Source organism: Taeniopygia guttata, chromosome 1A (genome assembly GCF_048771995.1).
Source record: "Taeniopygia guttata chromosome 1A, bTaeGut7.mat, whole genome shotgun sequence".
NCBI classification, from domain to species: Eukaryota; Metazoa; Chordata; class Aves; order Passeriformes; family Estrildidae; genus Taeniopygia; species Taeniopygia guttata.
In genome coordinates, this window is record NC_133025.1 from 34,636,661 (window position 1) to 34,652,100 (window position 15,440).

At 40.8% G+C, this 15,440-nt stretch overlaps 1 protein-coding gene across 3 annotated transcripts in view; it reads right to left on the reverse strand.

Moving 5' to 3' along the window:
• PTPRB (protein tyrosine phosphatase receptor type B) overlaps positions 1-15,440 on the reverse strand; it is a 63,589-nt gene that overhangs the window by 34,986 nt on the left and 13,163 nt on the right. For 2 of the 3 annotated variants that reach the window (XM_030259712.4, XM_030259701.4), the window contains exons 4-8: positions 12,184-12,460; positions 4,968-5,246; positions 4,356-4,613; positions 3,358-3,621; positions 697-966 (exon numbers count right to left, since the gene is read on the reverse strand). In XM_030259712.4, coding sequence (XP_030115572.4) covers positions 697-966; positions 3,358-3,621; positions 4,356-4,613; positions 4,968-5,246; positions 12,184-12,460 — 1,348 coding nt within the window. Of the gene's footprint in view, positions 1-696; positions 967-3,357; positions 3,622-4,355; positions 4,614-4,967; positions 5,247-12,183; positions 12,461-12,625; positions 13,161-15,440 lie in introns of those variants that run through there. The other variant, XM_030259719.4, reaches the window with a different exon arrangement.

Below are 15,440 nucleotides of genomic sequence, written 5' to 3' on the forward strand. Positions count from 1 at the left end.
TTACCCAATCTCAAGTTAGACTCGATTATTGCCTGTTATTTCTACTCCAAGTCTTCCTTTCCTCTGAATTGCACTTATTCTGCATTCACTGAGCAGAAATTCTAACAATTATATGAAAATTATTTTTTTAAATTTGAAGTACATCAGATGCGGCTTTGACTAACACACTGCAAAAGAATTCCATTCAGGTCCCTGCAGTGTATATGGATTTCCTTTGGAAACAAAGACCTGGAACAGACTAACCCATTTTCTTTATGGAGCACAAAAACAAGAACTGGGATGTTAAAGGGCAGCCATACTAAGATACATCTTAGCCATATGGCTAATATTCTTTACACAGACTGGCAAGGAAACATACTGATAAACAATACCGGAAGGTCTATAGTGCTTTCTTTAAGACCTTAATAGGGTGCCCTACAATCAGCTACAAAATATAGCAGTGAAATGAACACGTAATGTAACACCTGAGTTGTGACAGAATCATGATATAGTTCCCAAAGATTTCACTAACAAAACATTTACTACTAAAGTAATCCCAAAAGCTCTCACAGAACTGCTAAAATTATTTCTGTAGTTTACAAAGGGAGCTCCTTTTTACTGTATTAATAGTGAAATTAATTTGTGGATTCCCAAGTACTCTTCCACTGTTCACAGGGCTGAACACTTTGCACTCTCACAGTACCTAGACAAGCATACCTGTTCTCCCCATGCAACGAGTCTTGCTCTGCAAATCGCCGCTCTCCACAATGACTTCCACGCCGTACTCCCTCCCTGGGATGAGGCCCGCATCACGGATGAGGTACTCGGTGGTGTCCTTCTCGAGGGTGGTGTTGAGGACCAGGGCTGAGCGGTTCCACAGGAGCAGGTGGTACCTCTCCCAGTCTCCCTCAGGGGGCACCCAGGTCACTCGCAGAGACCGCACCCAGCCACTAGCACCCGCCTGCAGCTCTGAAACTTTCTGGGGAACTGGAGAAAGTGAAAAAGCAGTTCTCAAGTGCGGTATTTCTAGTGAGATTTAAATGTACTGGTAAAACCTGTCCCGCAGCACAGCTATTGTACATGTGCTTGGATGCTTGGACCAGCTAGAGCAATGTGAGCTATTTTGTTGCAAAGGTCGGCTTTCATTTTAAAGACAATTTTTACTCTTTCCCACACAAACCACTCACTTATTTTCCTGCTGGTTTCTGACATCATAAATGGGCAACCCCTCTAAGGGCAGGCAAAATCTCCCCTGTACACTTCTTGGATGCAGCTTGAAGTTTTCAGTCAGGTTCCCTGTTGTTTCCTGCACTTAAGCTCACTTAGAAACTGTCTATCAATTTTTCACTGCTAAGGTTGAAACTTCAACCTTTATTGTCCCAATTCTGGTATCAGCAGCAGAAATGCAAAGCCTAATGACTTCTTTCACAGAAACAGCTTCGACCTTGTGTGCCCTAATTCCTCCCAGCTGTAAAAGACCACTGAGGTTAAGACAGTGGTCCATTAAAGCATCCACTTGATCCTGTCCTGCACTTCAAGGATCCTGAATTTACATACCTAACCATCTCCTGCCTAACCCTTTACTCCTGCAGGTCACATTGGACCACTGAAGCTTTTCTGATTTTCATGGAATAATTGAATATTAGCCAGGCCAAGCAGAGACTAGAAGACAGATGCAGACCCTTAGGAGAGGATACCTGTAATTCATATTGTAGATACGCAAGAGGTCAGCATTGGAGCCCTGAGACATCCACAAGTATTAGCTGATAACTTAAAGGATAGCATCATGTTCTTATCTAGCTTAGTTAATATTTAATTGATCAGTATCTAGCAGAGGATTGAAACCTCTTTACCAGCACCACAAAATACTCATCCGTTTCACTTCCCAGAGGCATAGCTGGCTAACAGACCTAGAACTCCCATATGCCAGTGAATACGGAAAATGTGTTTAAATTTCTGAGTGGATAAAAGCACACAGTGCATTGTTTGGAAGTACAGCTGAACTTACATCATAACAAATAAAGATCAGCCTTGTCAGGCTGACTGGACATCATTACAACTTAATGGCATGAAGTTTCAGTCTCTGAGATGTCCACATTTCTTACCACAACATTTCTTGGCTGGTTCTGCCGCACCCTCTCAAAACACAGCAATGTGCATTATGTTCTTGGGCACCTGGCTCTCTCTGTGAGTTAGGGAAGGTCCCTCTGTGAGAGGGACCCTAAGAGTCTAATCCCTTCAGCATCTGTAGACCTGACAGTCTGGACTTCTGAATTTATCTTTACTCCACAGAGCTTCTGCTGAAGTGAATGTTTTCAAAGCTCTTGATGTCTGTAGTAAAGGAAGGAATTGCTTATGATTAGCATCCTTGGAAATAGGACTTGTAATCCCCAACTTTGAAAGCACTGGGTCTAGGTCACAAAGCTGGGGATCGGTGGCGAGTGAGGGCCTGAAGTTCTCCCTTTAGACTGATATGGTAATCTTAAAGACTTAAATAGTAGGCTAAACAAACAAAACAGACATGTATATAAACTAGCCTAGTTTTGTACTTTCTGGACATGAACGACTTCTATGGCTCTTCCAGCCTGCACTGAGAATGGGGTATCAGCTAGCTATGTCAAGGATGTGACTTTCAGAAGAGATGTTTAATTGTAGACAATAAATATTTTCTAAAACAAATACTCTGCTCTCTTACACAAACATTTTTTACCATTTGGCTCTGAGTCTACTAGAAATTTATGTATGCATTCTTCACCGCGTTAAAGATTTTTTTACCATCTTACTTTTGCTCAGGCTAGGCTGGTGTGGAAAAGATGGCACACCTCTAGGGCATTATTACTTCTGAAAGAAGATAAACTCATGACTCAGCTCTATCCCAGCTGCCAAATGCCTTTGTTAATCCACGCTGTTTATAGTAAAGAAATCTGAGATGTCAGCTTTTCCGGTTTGTAGATTTGTGTCTGGAAGAAGGAATAAGACTAGACCTTGCAAAATTACTTTAAAGACTATTAATAATTTGACTACATGCACACTTCCCCATACTGTAACTCAATTTATGTAGTATGCTGAGCTGAATTTAAGACAACAAAGTTGGTCAGAAGTGCAGCAGTATGGAACAGCTCTGTAACAGACTAATTCAACTATAAGATCCAACAAAAATTCACGACTGTTGCCTGATCGCAAGATAAACTGGAGCTGCTTTTGGCTGTCAAATTAACTGCTGACAGAGAGTCAGCAGGGGGTATTCCTGAAACAGTATTGTGCTCTTAATCTCATTTTGTCTGGAATCCAAACAATTTTGTCTCTTACAATGATTTGCTACAAGGCCAGTGTAGGCAAAAATTAGTTACAATGTTCTTACTGAAGCAGAAGACTTACATGTCCTGCCAGTTGCCATCAGATCAGTGAACAGTTCACCACTGATGGTGCGGGCAGTAACCTCATAAAGACGTCCTGGAGTTAGCTTGTCAAACTGTGTCTCTGTGACTGGTGGCTGCACAGTTTTGACTTCTTTAACTGATCCAAGATGAGACAGAGTGATATTATAGAAATTGAGGTTTCCTGAAGGTCTTCTCCACCTAACTTTTAAAGCATCTAAGCTGCCATCGTTGGTCACCATCAAATCTAAGACTTCAGCTGGGGCTAAAAAAAGAAAATAAGAAAGAGAATAAAATACATCCACCACAAAACATACAAGACTTGCTGCCTCCCAAACTCCCATAGTTAAGTTTTGATTTTGACTAATTATATGAGATGGAGTATGAATGATTTTGCCTGAATAGTGAAGTCTAGTCACAGTGCACATCACTTCCCTACATTACTTCCCTTCCCTAAATCACTTCCCTAAATGCCTCCCATGCAAAACCACCACATTTGATAAGATTTCTGTAGAAGAAATTGTATATTACTCTTCCCAGAAGTTAAGGAGTGAAGGCGTGACCCTTTTTTTCCCTATATAAGTGTTTTAACCATTGGACACTAGTAGGATGCCATCTTATCATTATCTATATGACCACAGAACTCCAGCCCAAAAAAATATTCCTGAAAAAAAACAGCAAATCCACAAAAACCCATACCAAACCAATCAAATAGGCAAAAAAAAAACCCCCAAAAAACCCAAGACACTATTTCATTTTAAAATTAAGCTACTTTACATTTTTTTCCACTTCCCTTTCACACTTTTTCTACTTTCATTTTAGCCTCTAAGTTTGCTGCAGTGGTAACTTAGGGAATTAAATAAGTTTATGTTGTCTCTAACTTGGAACACAAATAACTTATTATTCTGAAATATGTCCTATAATACTATAAGGTTATGGTCTTAGCTTCTTGTTTGTTGTGATGAGTTCTGAAATCATACCTGAATTCTGAAATCATACCTGTCCTGATTGTCTGAAAAGTGCTGCTCTCCAATCCTGCAGCCTGGGTTATGATAGAGAGGTTATACAGGTGGCCTGCTGTAAGTCCTGAAAAGGTGTAGGAGGTCAGGGAACCTTCCTGGTGAATCTCATGAACTGGTACATGATTATCCAGCAACAGCAGCCTGTAACGATCCACATGTCCAGAGCCAGAAGACCACGAAACGTGGATAATGTCTGTCTTGACACTGACCTGAATATTTTTCACAGGAGATGGCACTGTTGGTATAAAAAGAACATATGCTCAAGGCCTAATGGTTATCTGCTTCATTTCAGCAGTTTTGAATAGATTTACTCTTGGAATATGTTGGGTTTCTTTAGGGTTATTGAAAACCCAATCCCAAAAGCACAATAAAAATGAGACTCTATTCTTCGCAAACAATTCTTTATGTCAGTAAGTGATTCATATTTAATTTCTACTTATAATCAATAGATACTTCATATATATCTATATATATATCTATATATATAGTCATGTAGAAGAATTATACCAATTTTCTAATTTCAAAATGCAGAAGTACAGAATACTGTAAGTGGTTTTACTTAAATGAACTACAGGAAAAGAAGTCTTACCAGTGGATCCACTTATGTGAAGTTCTGGTGTAGTCTTATTTCCAGCAACAGCACTGAGGACAATGTTGTACTTATTCCCAGGAATGAGACTGGAAAATGTATTTTCTGTTTTTGAAATGCTTCCTGGTATGGAGACTTCTTGTATCTTTTTATTATCACGATCAAGTAATACTAGGTTATACATGTCCACCTTTCCTGAGGAAGGATTCCATTGAACATGCAAGCTTGTGAGTGTAGTTTTTTCCTTATTAATTTCCAAATGAGATGGTGGCAAGGGATCTGTAGTTCGGAAAAAAACCAGAAAACATAAACCACTTCTTGCTTTGGGATTGTCTGAAATTTTACACAGCAGCACGAGAAATTTTCCAAAACTCTCATTTTATCATCATGCTGCCAATACTTTTCAAAAAGTTTTTTCTTTCTATTTATAAACACTGTGCATTGAAGCCATTCTACAAGAGAGTCTTGAAGAACTCAGAAATATTACTTTCATGTATTTGCACACACTCACACACACAGACATATACATAGCAAAACACTTCCACTGTGGATGTATATTGCAAGCTTGGAAATTTGCTGATAATAAAACTGTAACAACTTTAACAAGAAACAGCAAACATGTAAACCCAGTATTTCAGTGTAATGTAGCTTTATAGATGGCAGCAACAGCTTTCATTTCCTAGCACTCACCCTAAACACTTTATTAGTTATGGGCATGAGCATTTATACAATTTAAAGGGCAATGCTCTTTTGTCTTTAGTATTAGCTTCCACAACTTCAGATTCTGATAGAATATGCTTCTGCTTTGTTGTTGTTCTGTTTATAAAAATTTTAAAAAACCCAAACAGTACATTAGATACACCTTAAGGAAATAATACTGTGATTACTTCTCTGAAACTCTCAACATTCATTATGTTGCTTTTTAAGAAGCTCTCCAGTAAAATCACCTGTGAAATTAAGATACACTCTAAAGGAAAGGCAAAGTGACCAAACCTATAGAATCTGGTCGATTTTATTCTCCAGGTGCATTTCATCACTCACAAGACTTCATGCATACCACACAAAATGTAGATGTACTAAGGTATTGACATTTATGTCTTCTAATAAGGTTAAGAAAATCCTTATTAAGAAGGTTATCATGAAACAACCCAAAGCAGTGCAATCAAGCCTTCTGAAGCTGGAACATAAAGTTTCCTAACAATTTAGAAATAAACTTGCCTACCACAGAGAACACTCTATGCTACTCTTTCCTAGCATCAGACCAAGAGTATAAGGTGCATCCAGGCTGAGAACTGTGGTCTCTGTAGGAACAGCACCTCAGCACACAGAAGAATAAGATTTTTTTTCCAATACAGTCATTGCTGCTTAGTTCCCTGAACAAAGAAGACGAAAAAGTGTCAACCACATAATTAAAAAATGCAATGTAAAGGCTGAAAGGATGAAGCTGAACCTACCCCCCACATACAAACAGGTAAGTAGGAGGGTCTTAGGAGCCCTTATGCTGCTTTTTCTTCAAATTCCGGATGGTTTAATCAATTCCTACAAAGCTCTGCCTAGAACAGAGTAGTACCAAGTTTTGGTGGTATACTTTGTCAACCAAATACATTAGGAATGTCAAGGAAGCATCTCCTTCCTTGGAAACATTCAAAAACTGACTAGAGATGGTCCTGGGCAACCAGATCCAGGTGGCCCTGCTTGAGCCAGGCGCTTGGACCAGATGACCTCCAGAGGTCCCTTCCAGCCTCAACCTTTCAGCATTCTGAAAAATACTGTGTCCCTTTGAACCTATGTCTCTGCTTAAATTCAAGTTTTTCTTTGGACTACAAAGATGTTAGTGCTCTTCAGAAAAATAAATGAAAATTAAACAAATTGATTTACATAATTAATCAATAAAACTATCTTTTCTTGACTGCTTTTTTAAAGGCCAAACTAAGTCTGCTTAAATCTGAAAAAAAATCTGAAAAAAAAAAAGTAATATTAAAAATCAATTAAAAGACCAAGCACATCAAACTTCAGGCCAAATAGTTAAAACTTCACCCAGTTACAGCAACTGAACCATGAGGTTTTAATGAAAAGTGTCAGGAAATCTTAACAATAGGCTTGACTACCAGCTCCACCTAAAATATATACTAAGCCACTAAAGACTATTATCTTGGCAAAAGTGAATAGTGGGGGTATAATCTTGTTCCTTGAAGGCAATTGTTCTAATCTGAAAGGTCAGACTTTGGAAGTCAGAAATAGATTCCAGCACTATATATGGTCAGATGCACAGCCAGCTGAAAAAGTTTTATTTGACTGACATTGAGAGAACAGTCATGATAACTATCAAGAAGTTTAACCCTCTTTCTGACTAAGTTAGAACAAGGTCGACTGTTCTTTAGTCCTGCAAAAGTAATCACCATTGTCATCTGTATTATTTGCCAAATTTGACAAAAAAAGATAGCTGCATTTTTAGAAGCGCTTTTACTGTCCTGGGTAAGCTGTCTTCTAAGGTGCATGAGCAAAGAAGAAAGTTGCGTGTCTAGAAGGTGAAGTTCAGAAATTCAGACTTTATCTAATCTATCTGGTCCAGAAAACAAAACACTCAGTGCTTTGTACATCCGCTAGAACAAAGGAACAATGAGACTGGGAAGTGCCTGGGCTGAAAGAGCCCTGGATGGAAACAAACACTTAAAAAACCATTTACATTGTTATACAAGTCTCTGTTGGCAATGATACAACACCGATATATCACAGAAATAAAATATTTTCATCAAGATATTTTTATACCATTTGACACTATACAAATTAATGTCCCCTGGTTTACAAAGGCATCTTCCAGAGACTTAATGGTCTTTGAATTCTATTGCAACTCTATTTTCACTTTTGGGGAAGAGGATATGCTTTCTCTGCACAGCTGCTGCAGATCCAATTTATAGATCTGGCTAAGTCAAACTGCAGTTTGACATGACTCCCAGATACAGACTGTAAGCACAGAAACACACCTGCCTTATACAGGAGAAAACAAAAACAACTGGGAGGTATGAGCCCAGGACTTAATAATGGGGAATTTCTGCCAGTCTCAGTTACCTTCCTACCATATTATCCATTTTTCCTAGCTTTCCCTCTTCATAAAACAGTAACCTACTTCATAAGGATTTTTCTGAAGATTAAGTAAAGAGGTTGATTTCATTGTCTTTACTAAACACAAATATCCATTTCTTTGGGATGATATGCAACTTAGAGAATCTTTAAAATATGCGTGTTTATTTTCTTCTTGTACTCTGTCTTTGAAATGATGATCATAACCATTACATGATTACAGATGATAGGTTTATACAGCCTACAGTTAGAGCCATGTCATGTGTTGTTCCAACAGATGGCTAATAAATCAAATTTGTCCCAAATAATTTGAAATTTACAGGAGTGAACACATTGCCTGAGTATGCTTATGGCATTTAGAGAGTTACATATTAGAATAAAAAAACACTCCAACAGTCTGTGTCTTGGAAGATAAAGTTCTATCTTCTTTTCATTCAAATATTTAATGGATTTTCTAACAAAAAATTATTTACTTGTAGTTATCTCAGTATAGAAGCTTGGATTGGGTAGCAACATAACATAGTACTGCAATATTTTTGTAGAGAAAGATTTTGAAAATGGCATTTATAAGTCTATTTTAGAAGATACAGTTGAAAGTGGGGTAATTGCCAAATTGTTTTCCATGGCTCTCAAGACCAGTATCTCTAATCTGCATTTCAATTCTGAATTGAAATTCATAAATTTAACTGTATTTTAGGATCTATTCATATACTACTGTTTTTAACTAGACCTAGTCATTTGTTGAAATACAGTTATAGTGAGGAGGTTGGAGGTTTGAGAACTTAAAATGTATCTTACTTGTAACCGGGAAAGACAAAAACCTCCCATCTTTTGCCATACATAAATTCTTAATCACGGAAATAGTTTTACTGAGAAAATGAAGAATATAACATGAAATGACTGACAGGTACATAGCCCAGCTTTACAATGTCAGCAGCATGCTGACTAGTATGGTTTTCTGTGCTGTTTAATGTACATGTGTATATCTATATATGTGTGTATCTTAGAAAAACCCCAACAAATTGTAAATATTAATATGAAGCAAATATGCATTCTTGTGCCTACTAACATCTGTAATCTCAGTTTTGCAATGGAGAATTTCTCTGTAGCTCAGAGCTGATAAATGGTGTTATCATATTTTTCTTTCTTTCCTATTCTACCAAAATAGCACAAATGTCCCCACTGTGTGTGTTTCCATGTCTATGCATACATGGCTTATGAAGTGCATATGTGACAGTATTTTCCATTTTTGATTACCTATTTTAATTCTGCTCTACTAGAAAAAATACTTGCTATTTTAAATTTACAATCCACAGATCACAATTTCTTGAGTAAAGAGAGTCACTTTAGAGAACTAGTTGGATTCTTGCACCACTATTTCATACATCATTAGACTTTAGATCTAGGTATCCACAAGTGAAATAGAAGCTGCTTCTCCATGAAAAGATTCACAAGGGTGAATCTGGTGTTACTTGAGAGTTTATGGAATCTTCACAAGCTGCACAGTTATTCTATCGGAAATATCGAACTTGCAAACAACAGATCATTATTTTAACGTGACATTGTATACTCAAAAGGCCAATATGGTCCTCTCCAAGCTTTTACATTACCACTGCAACTGTGGCATGCATCATTCCTTGCTTTCACCATGAGTTCCTAGTCAGAAAAGATCACACTCAAAATTTAACCAAATGTTTTGGATTTTAAGTGCTTAGCTACTCAAGTACTTTGTGTAAGAAACTTGATGAAACCTAAACTCAGAACTGGCACACAAACATTTTTACAGGATTGAATATGAGCAAAAAATAGTTTCTGAACTAGGTATATAAACAAACCTGTAACTTTCTCACACTTTCTCATGTTTATTTATTGCATCAAGATGATACAGATGCTCAAACATCATTTTGCAAAACTAAACACATGAGATGGGATTCCTTTCACTTCAACCAACTACACTTCAGCTTCCTGGTCTAACCTAGTCTCCTCTGATAGCCAGTGGAGAAAGCACCTTCAATGGACATCTTAGCCCATCTTCCTTAGGCAGGGAACCTCACTGACCAAGGTCAGACTTCGTGGTTTTAGATAGCCCATGATAACTCAGTTCCACTACCACTGAAATTGGTGGAAATTTTGTTTACAATATGGCTGGAAAGACTGCTTATACTTCCATATTTACAGGACAATTTCCAGGAACGCATGCCTATGGACATTCAGGCTTAGTAGATAGTAAACTAAAACTACTGTCATCAAGTCACAAAGAACAGGTGAAAAAGAGCTTCCATGAAATTGGTTTAAAATGCTGCCCCTAGTGGAAACATAAGAGGAATATCCTCCCTCATTCTGCATTGAAAAGCTTAGTATAGACAATACAATATTGGTTGTTCACAGGCATAATGTAGAAAAATTCTTTAAAAAAAATGTTAGGGCTAATTGTGTATTTTGAACACCATCAAGTAATTCAACTCAAGGAAAACAAGGAACCATAGAGCAATCTGAGTAGCTCTCTGCAGGAAACATTCATGGCTCCTCTATTGTTATTTCGTGCTTTTGACTGATCTCTGCTATCCAAAATCTAAATGTAAACCTCACGTCAACTATGGTATACCAATTATCAGTATTTCAACTTAAACTTCAATCAGACTTCTCACTCTGATGTCAGCTTCATAATATGACTCTAATGATCAGCTGTTTTCAATCACTTTAATCATATAGCCTTGAAAAATCTATTTAGTGATAAAAAAGTCAAAAATGGCATGTACAAGCTTCTGTGTTAATGGTTATGCATTAATCAAAATGTGCTCTAAAGTGGTATCTTCTCACCTTCTATGCATGTGTTCAATAATAGAACTTTACTATACAGAAATGATGACGATTTATACCCGTCTCTCCAATAATGGCTGATCTATTATTTCAATTTTCACATTAAAAGTCATCAATATTAATATTAAAAACAATCAGCATGATGCACAACAAATTTAAATCACTATCTTCACAGAAACTATTACTCAAGTACGTGGTATAAGAAACTTGATGAAACCTAAAATCAGAACTGCCACACAAAAATTTTTACTAACTGACATGACTTGTACTTAGTGTATAGATATGACACCAGCAGACTTGTCAATAGATTTTTTTAAACTTGAGTTACCACAGCAAATTAATGGAGAGTATTTAGTGCATTTGTATGGTCAATGCAGGAAAAAGGTTCTGACAGAAAGCAACATCTCTAAATAGGTAATTGTGAATTACTTGGCTGCTGTAATCCTCAATACTAATATTAAGTACCTCTCTAAAATTAACACCTTAGGGGCAAATCAGAGAGACATTTCATGATGGACTTTATTTAAGATATCTTGGTTTTGGGTCTTGAAGTACTATAATTAAGAGGTTGAACAGTATTATATTTTATCATCTTCAAAACAGCACAAATACAGGTAGAAAGAGGCCAGTTGTGCCACTGCAGCTGTTGTCATTCAGTGTTGTCCATTGCTTCACACCTGAATTGTTCGCATGCCCACACAAACATGAATGCAGAAAGGGGCTTTCCTTGGCAGTCCTCTGCCAGGCTGCTGGACCATTCCTACAGCCAGCCATGGATGTGTCACTGTAAGTGCTCTGTACACAACTGTATATCATAACACCTCACTGGTGATAGCCAAGGAAAATATATGAGGGAAGTTTCAGTCTTACTTTCTGACTTTCAGACTCTGGTTAGAGAGAATAAAAGTATGGAAATGGGCTGAAACAGTAAGTTATCTTTAAAGAAGATTTACCTGCTATGAAATAGATTGTATTTTAAACACAGTAAATAAACTGCCAGCTGAGCAACTATGAATACAGTGCATTTACATGAGCACAAAGGATGTTATGGGCTACTACTCGAAAAAACTTTTTTTTTTTACTTAATATCCTCACAGCCCCTTCTTTTTTCAAGCCTGCGGAGTCAACTGTCGGTAGGAGTTACTTCTGGCAGTGGGCTAAAGAGAACTCAAGCGCAGGGCTATGTTCAGCAAACACTGTCTACTTTCAGTGGCTGTAATTGCTCCGCTCTCCTCCTCCTCTTGGAGCCGGCCGAAGCAAGGGGAAGAAGATGAAAAGCCGGGCGTCCCTGCCCGCGCACCTGCCACGCCCGTACCTGTCTGCAGGGAGATGTTGAGAGCCTCGCCGCCAGCGAGGGGCTGGATGCGCAGGTGGTACCAGGTGCCGGCCTCCAGGCCCCGCAGGGTGCAGCCGTAGGTGCGGTTGCCCGCGGGGGCGGGCTGGCAGCCGGCCGCCTCCCCGTCCTCCGAGCGCCCGCTCAGGCTGAAGTTGCAGGCGCGGCCCGCGGCGCCCCAGCGCAGCCGAACGCTCTGCCCGGCCACGCTCCGCTCCGTCAGGTTGGCGCTGCATCCCGCTGCCTGCTCCGGCGCGGCCTGCGGAGAGCGGGAGGGATCTGAGAGACCCACCAGTACCCCCGAGATCCGCTCCCAGCCCGTCCCCGCTGTGCCGCTGCGGGGCGAACCTGCCCGTGTCCCCCAGGCTCGCCTGCGACCCGCGAGGGACGACCCTACACCGCCCCCCTCCTCCCCGCCGCTCACCTTGGTCAGGGCCAGCGCGGTCCACAGGGCGAATCCTGCCCCATAGCTCAGCATCGCCGACAGTTTTTAACGCAAAAAGCCCTCGCGGGGAGGGGAAAAGGGGAAGGGACGGCGGCGTTGGGGTGGGGGGGATCCGAAGAAGCGAAGTGGCGGCGGCGGGCCCCGGGGGCCCCCGCTCCCCGCCGGGCTCCGAGCCCTGTGCCGGGCCGCCCGCCTGCTGCATGCGCTCGGGGCTGCCCGGCCGCCGAGCCGCCTCCCCGATACCGGCGTGGGGTGGGGGGGCTGCCCGCCCGCGGCTGAGGAGGAGCGGAGGAGGCGGGGGAGGCGGCCGCCGCTTCCCACGCTGCCATTCTGACCCGAGCTGACTTTCCCGCAGCCCTTCCCGCCGACTTCCGCAATCAAGAGGCGATTTCCTCGCGTCTCGCTGCGGGGGCGAAGCTCGGCGGCTCGGGACCTGCCGCCCACCGGGCAGGCCACCGGCCCCGGCGAGCCGCCCCTCTCTCCTTAAGGATCCCACCTTCCTCCCGGCTCCTCTCCCACCGCACCTCCTTTCCTTCCTCGCTGCTTCTTCCTCATGTCGGTTTTCCCCCGTGTCTTGTCTTCCCCAGCGCTGCCCCCGGCGCACGGGGCCCTTCGGCAGTGCCGCTGTTGGGGGCGGCGCTCTTGTCTCGCTGGCTGCGCCTCACCTAGCGCTGCCTTGCCTTGGCTGCATCGCCTCGCTGTATCTTCTTGCCTCTGCCTCAACTTCGCGGCTGCCTTGTCTCATGCTGGTCTTGCCTCATTCCCACCTTGCCTGCCTTACCTCATGGCCACTTTGCCTCCTGTGGTTCTTTCTCCTCCTACCTACCACTCCTCTTGAACACATTTCCTCACGCTTTCTTCATTTCATGATGTCCATTCACCTCGCACCTGCCACCTTTCACAGCTGTTCCACCATCTGGCCCACCCTCCTCTTGGCCTCAGCTATCAGTAACCCACCAGTCCAGCTCCCGCATCCCAAACTCTGATGTGTTTAAAGGTTAACTGTAGACCACCAAGGCCTCCATTCTCTCGCTGGCCATGTGGCACTGCAACCAGAGGCCTTGCATCCAGGAGAGTCCAGCAGAGCCCAGCCGAGCTCCTGCCTGCAGCAGCAGAGTCTGTCTGTGACCAGCCAAGTCATCTCTGTTTTCTGTTTCAACTTGTGTCCTTGAAACTATTCCTTCCCACATCCCCTGAATAACTCCCAAGCTAAAATTACACATGCCATGGAAAGTGAGAGAGTCTCCCTGTTTTCAGACTGCACCAATAAAGCTGTTTGCAACTACGAGTTGGCTACTGCCAAAATGAAAACTTTCCATTTCTGTCATGCATACCCATTTCCTTCTTGCTCACATTTCAGCCTCTGAGAACTCACATGTCAGTGTGTACATGGGGAGACAGAGAAGAAGTGTAGACAGAAACATTTTTGCACCTCAGATATTCAAATACACAATAGCAGCCATGGAGTGAATTTGGAGGTGCACAAATGAGAAATGAACATTTACTTTCTTCAAAGGGAATGGTATTTTTCTGCATCTTTCTTTGCTGCATTATGCGTGTGGGATTTTAACTTTTAAAAACAGTACCTCAATCAAATTCAACACCATCTCTGTATCACTTTTGCCTTCTTTGAGGGAGAAAAAGGTTCTAGGTTCTACAAACATTAGTCTGCCTTTTAGGGGACCTGCTGCTCTAGGATTTTTCTGGGCACTAGCCTGTCAAACAAGATACAAATATCTGAAAAACCTTAGCTGTCCTGTTATGAAACCAAAAGTCTGAGCACTCAAAGGTGTTACCTGCACCTACAGAAAACTTCATCTGTCCCAGTGGAGCTCCACGCTTGGTCCTAGGGACATGGTACTCAAAGTGTTGTGCTGTACTTTGCAAAGCTGGGGGTAGTTAATAATTATCATTACCTTAAGTGGCAATAAAAATCTGTGTTGGTTATTATGCCACAGAAGAAAATCTCCTTTGGAAGAGATGCTTTACATACTTCAGACAGAAGGAGGAACCAAACCCCAAAGATAATTATACCATTGATAGGAAACACAAGGTGTGTTTCTTAGAGCTAAACTGGGACTAAAATGACATAGATGTCTTGTAATCATTTAAGGTAAGAATTTTACAGTGTGATTTCTTCTTTTGGTGATAGTGATTTGAGCTTGACAGCATAAACCACACCAATACTTTTCCACCACTGGAGAAGTGCAAATCTGAAGGCTTATTGGGATGCTTGGATTACTTCAAAACCCTCTCTGAAGATTAAAACATTCAGGGTAATCTGCTTTTTCTTGAAAAGTAGCTCACATTATTCTAAGTATTTTTTAAAACATCAATGACCTGAACTTCCAGGGAAGATATAATTTGGATATTTACATGTAAGTTGTTTAAGTAGATGTAACAAGTAAAAGGAAAAAGAAGCATAATCAACACCGCAAACATAAAATTCAGGACAAAAAGTGGAACCTACCACAAATAAAACTTTAAGATTTTTGGAAATAAATACGTGTTTGTCTCTTCTAGCTAGCATAAGATAATTTGTGGAGGAAAATGATATTACTGCTTCTTAGAAGTGATCATAATTCAGAAGTTCCTACTTTATTACTCTTATTCTTGCTATCATAAAATCTTTGATTTTCTGTATTAGTAGGAAAGTACTGGTTTATTACAGGTTTTGAGACCTCCTTCTGTATGTTATCCTGCAAAAGTTGCTACATGGGTAAGGTCTGACACAGATGTCTATGCCAACACTAGAATAAAAAATGAGGGGTCCATCATTGACTGGGGGCAATAT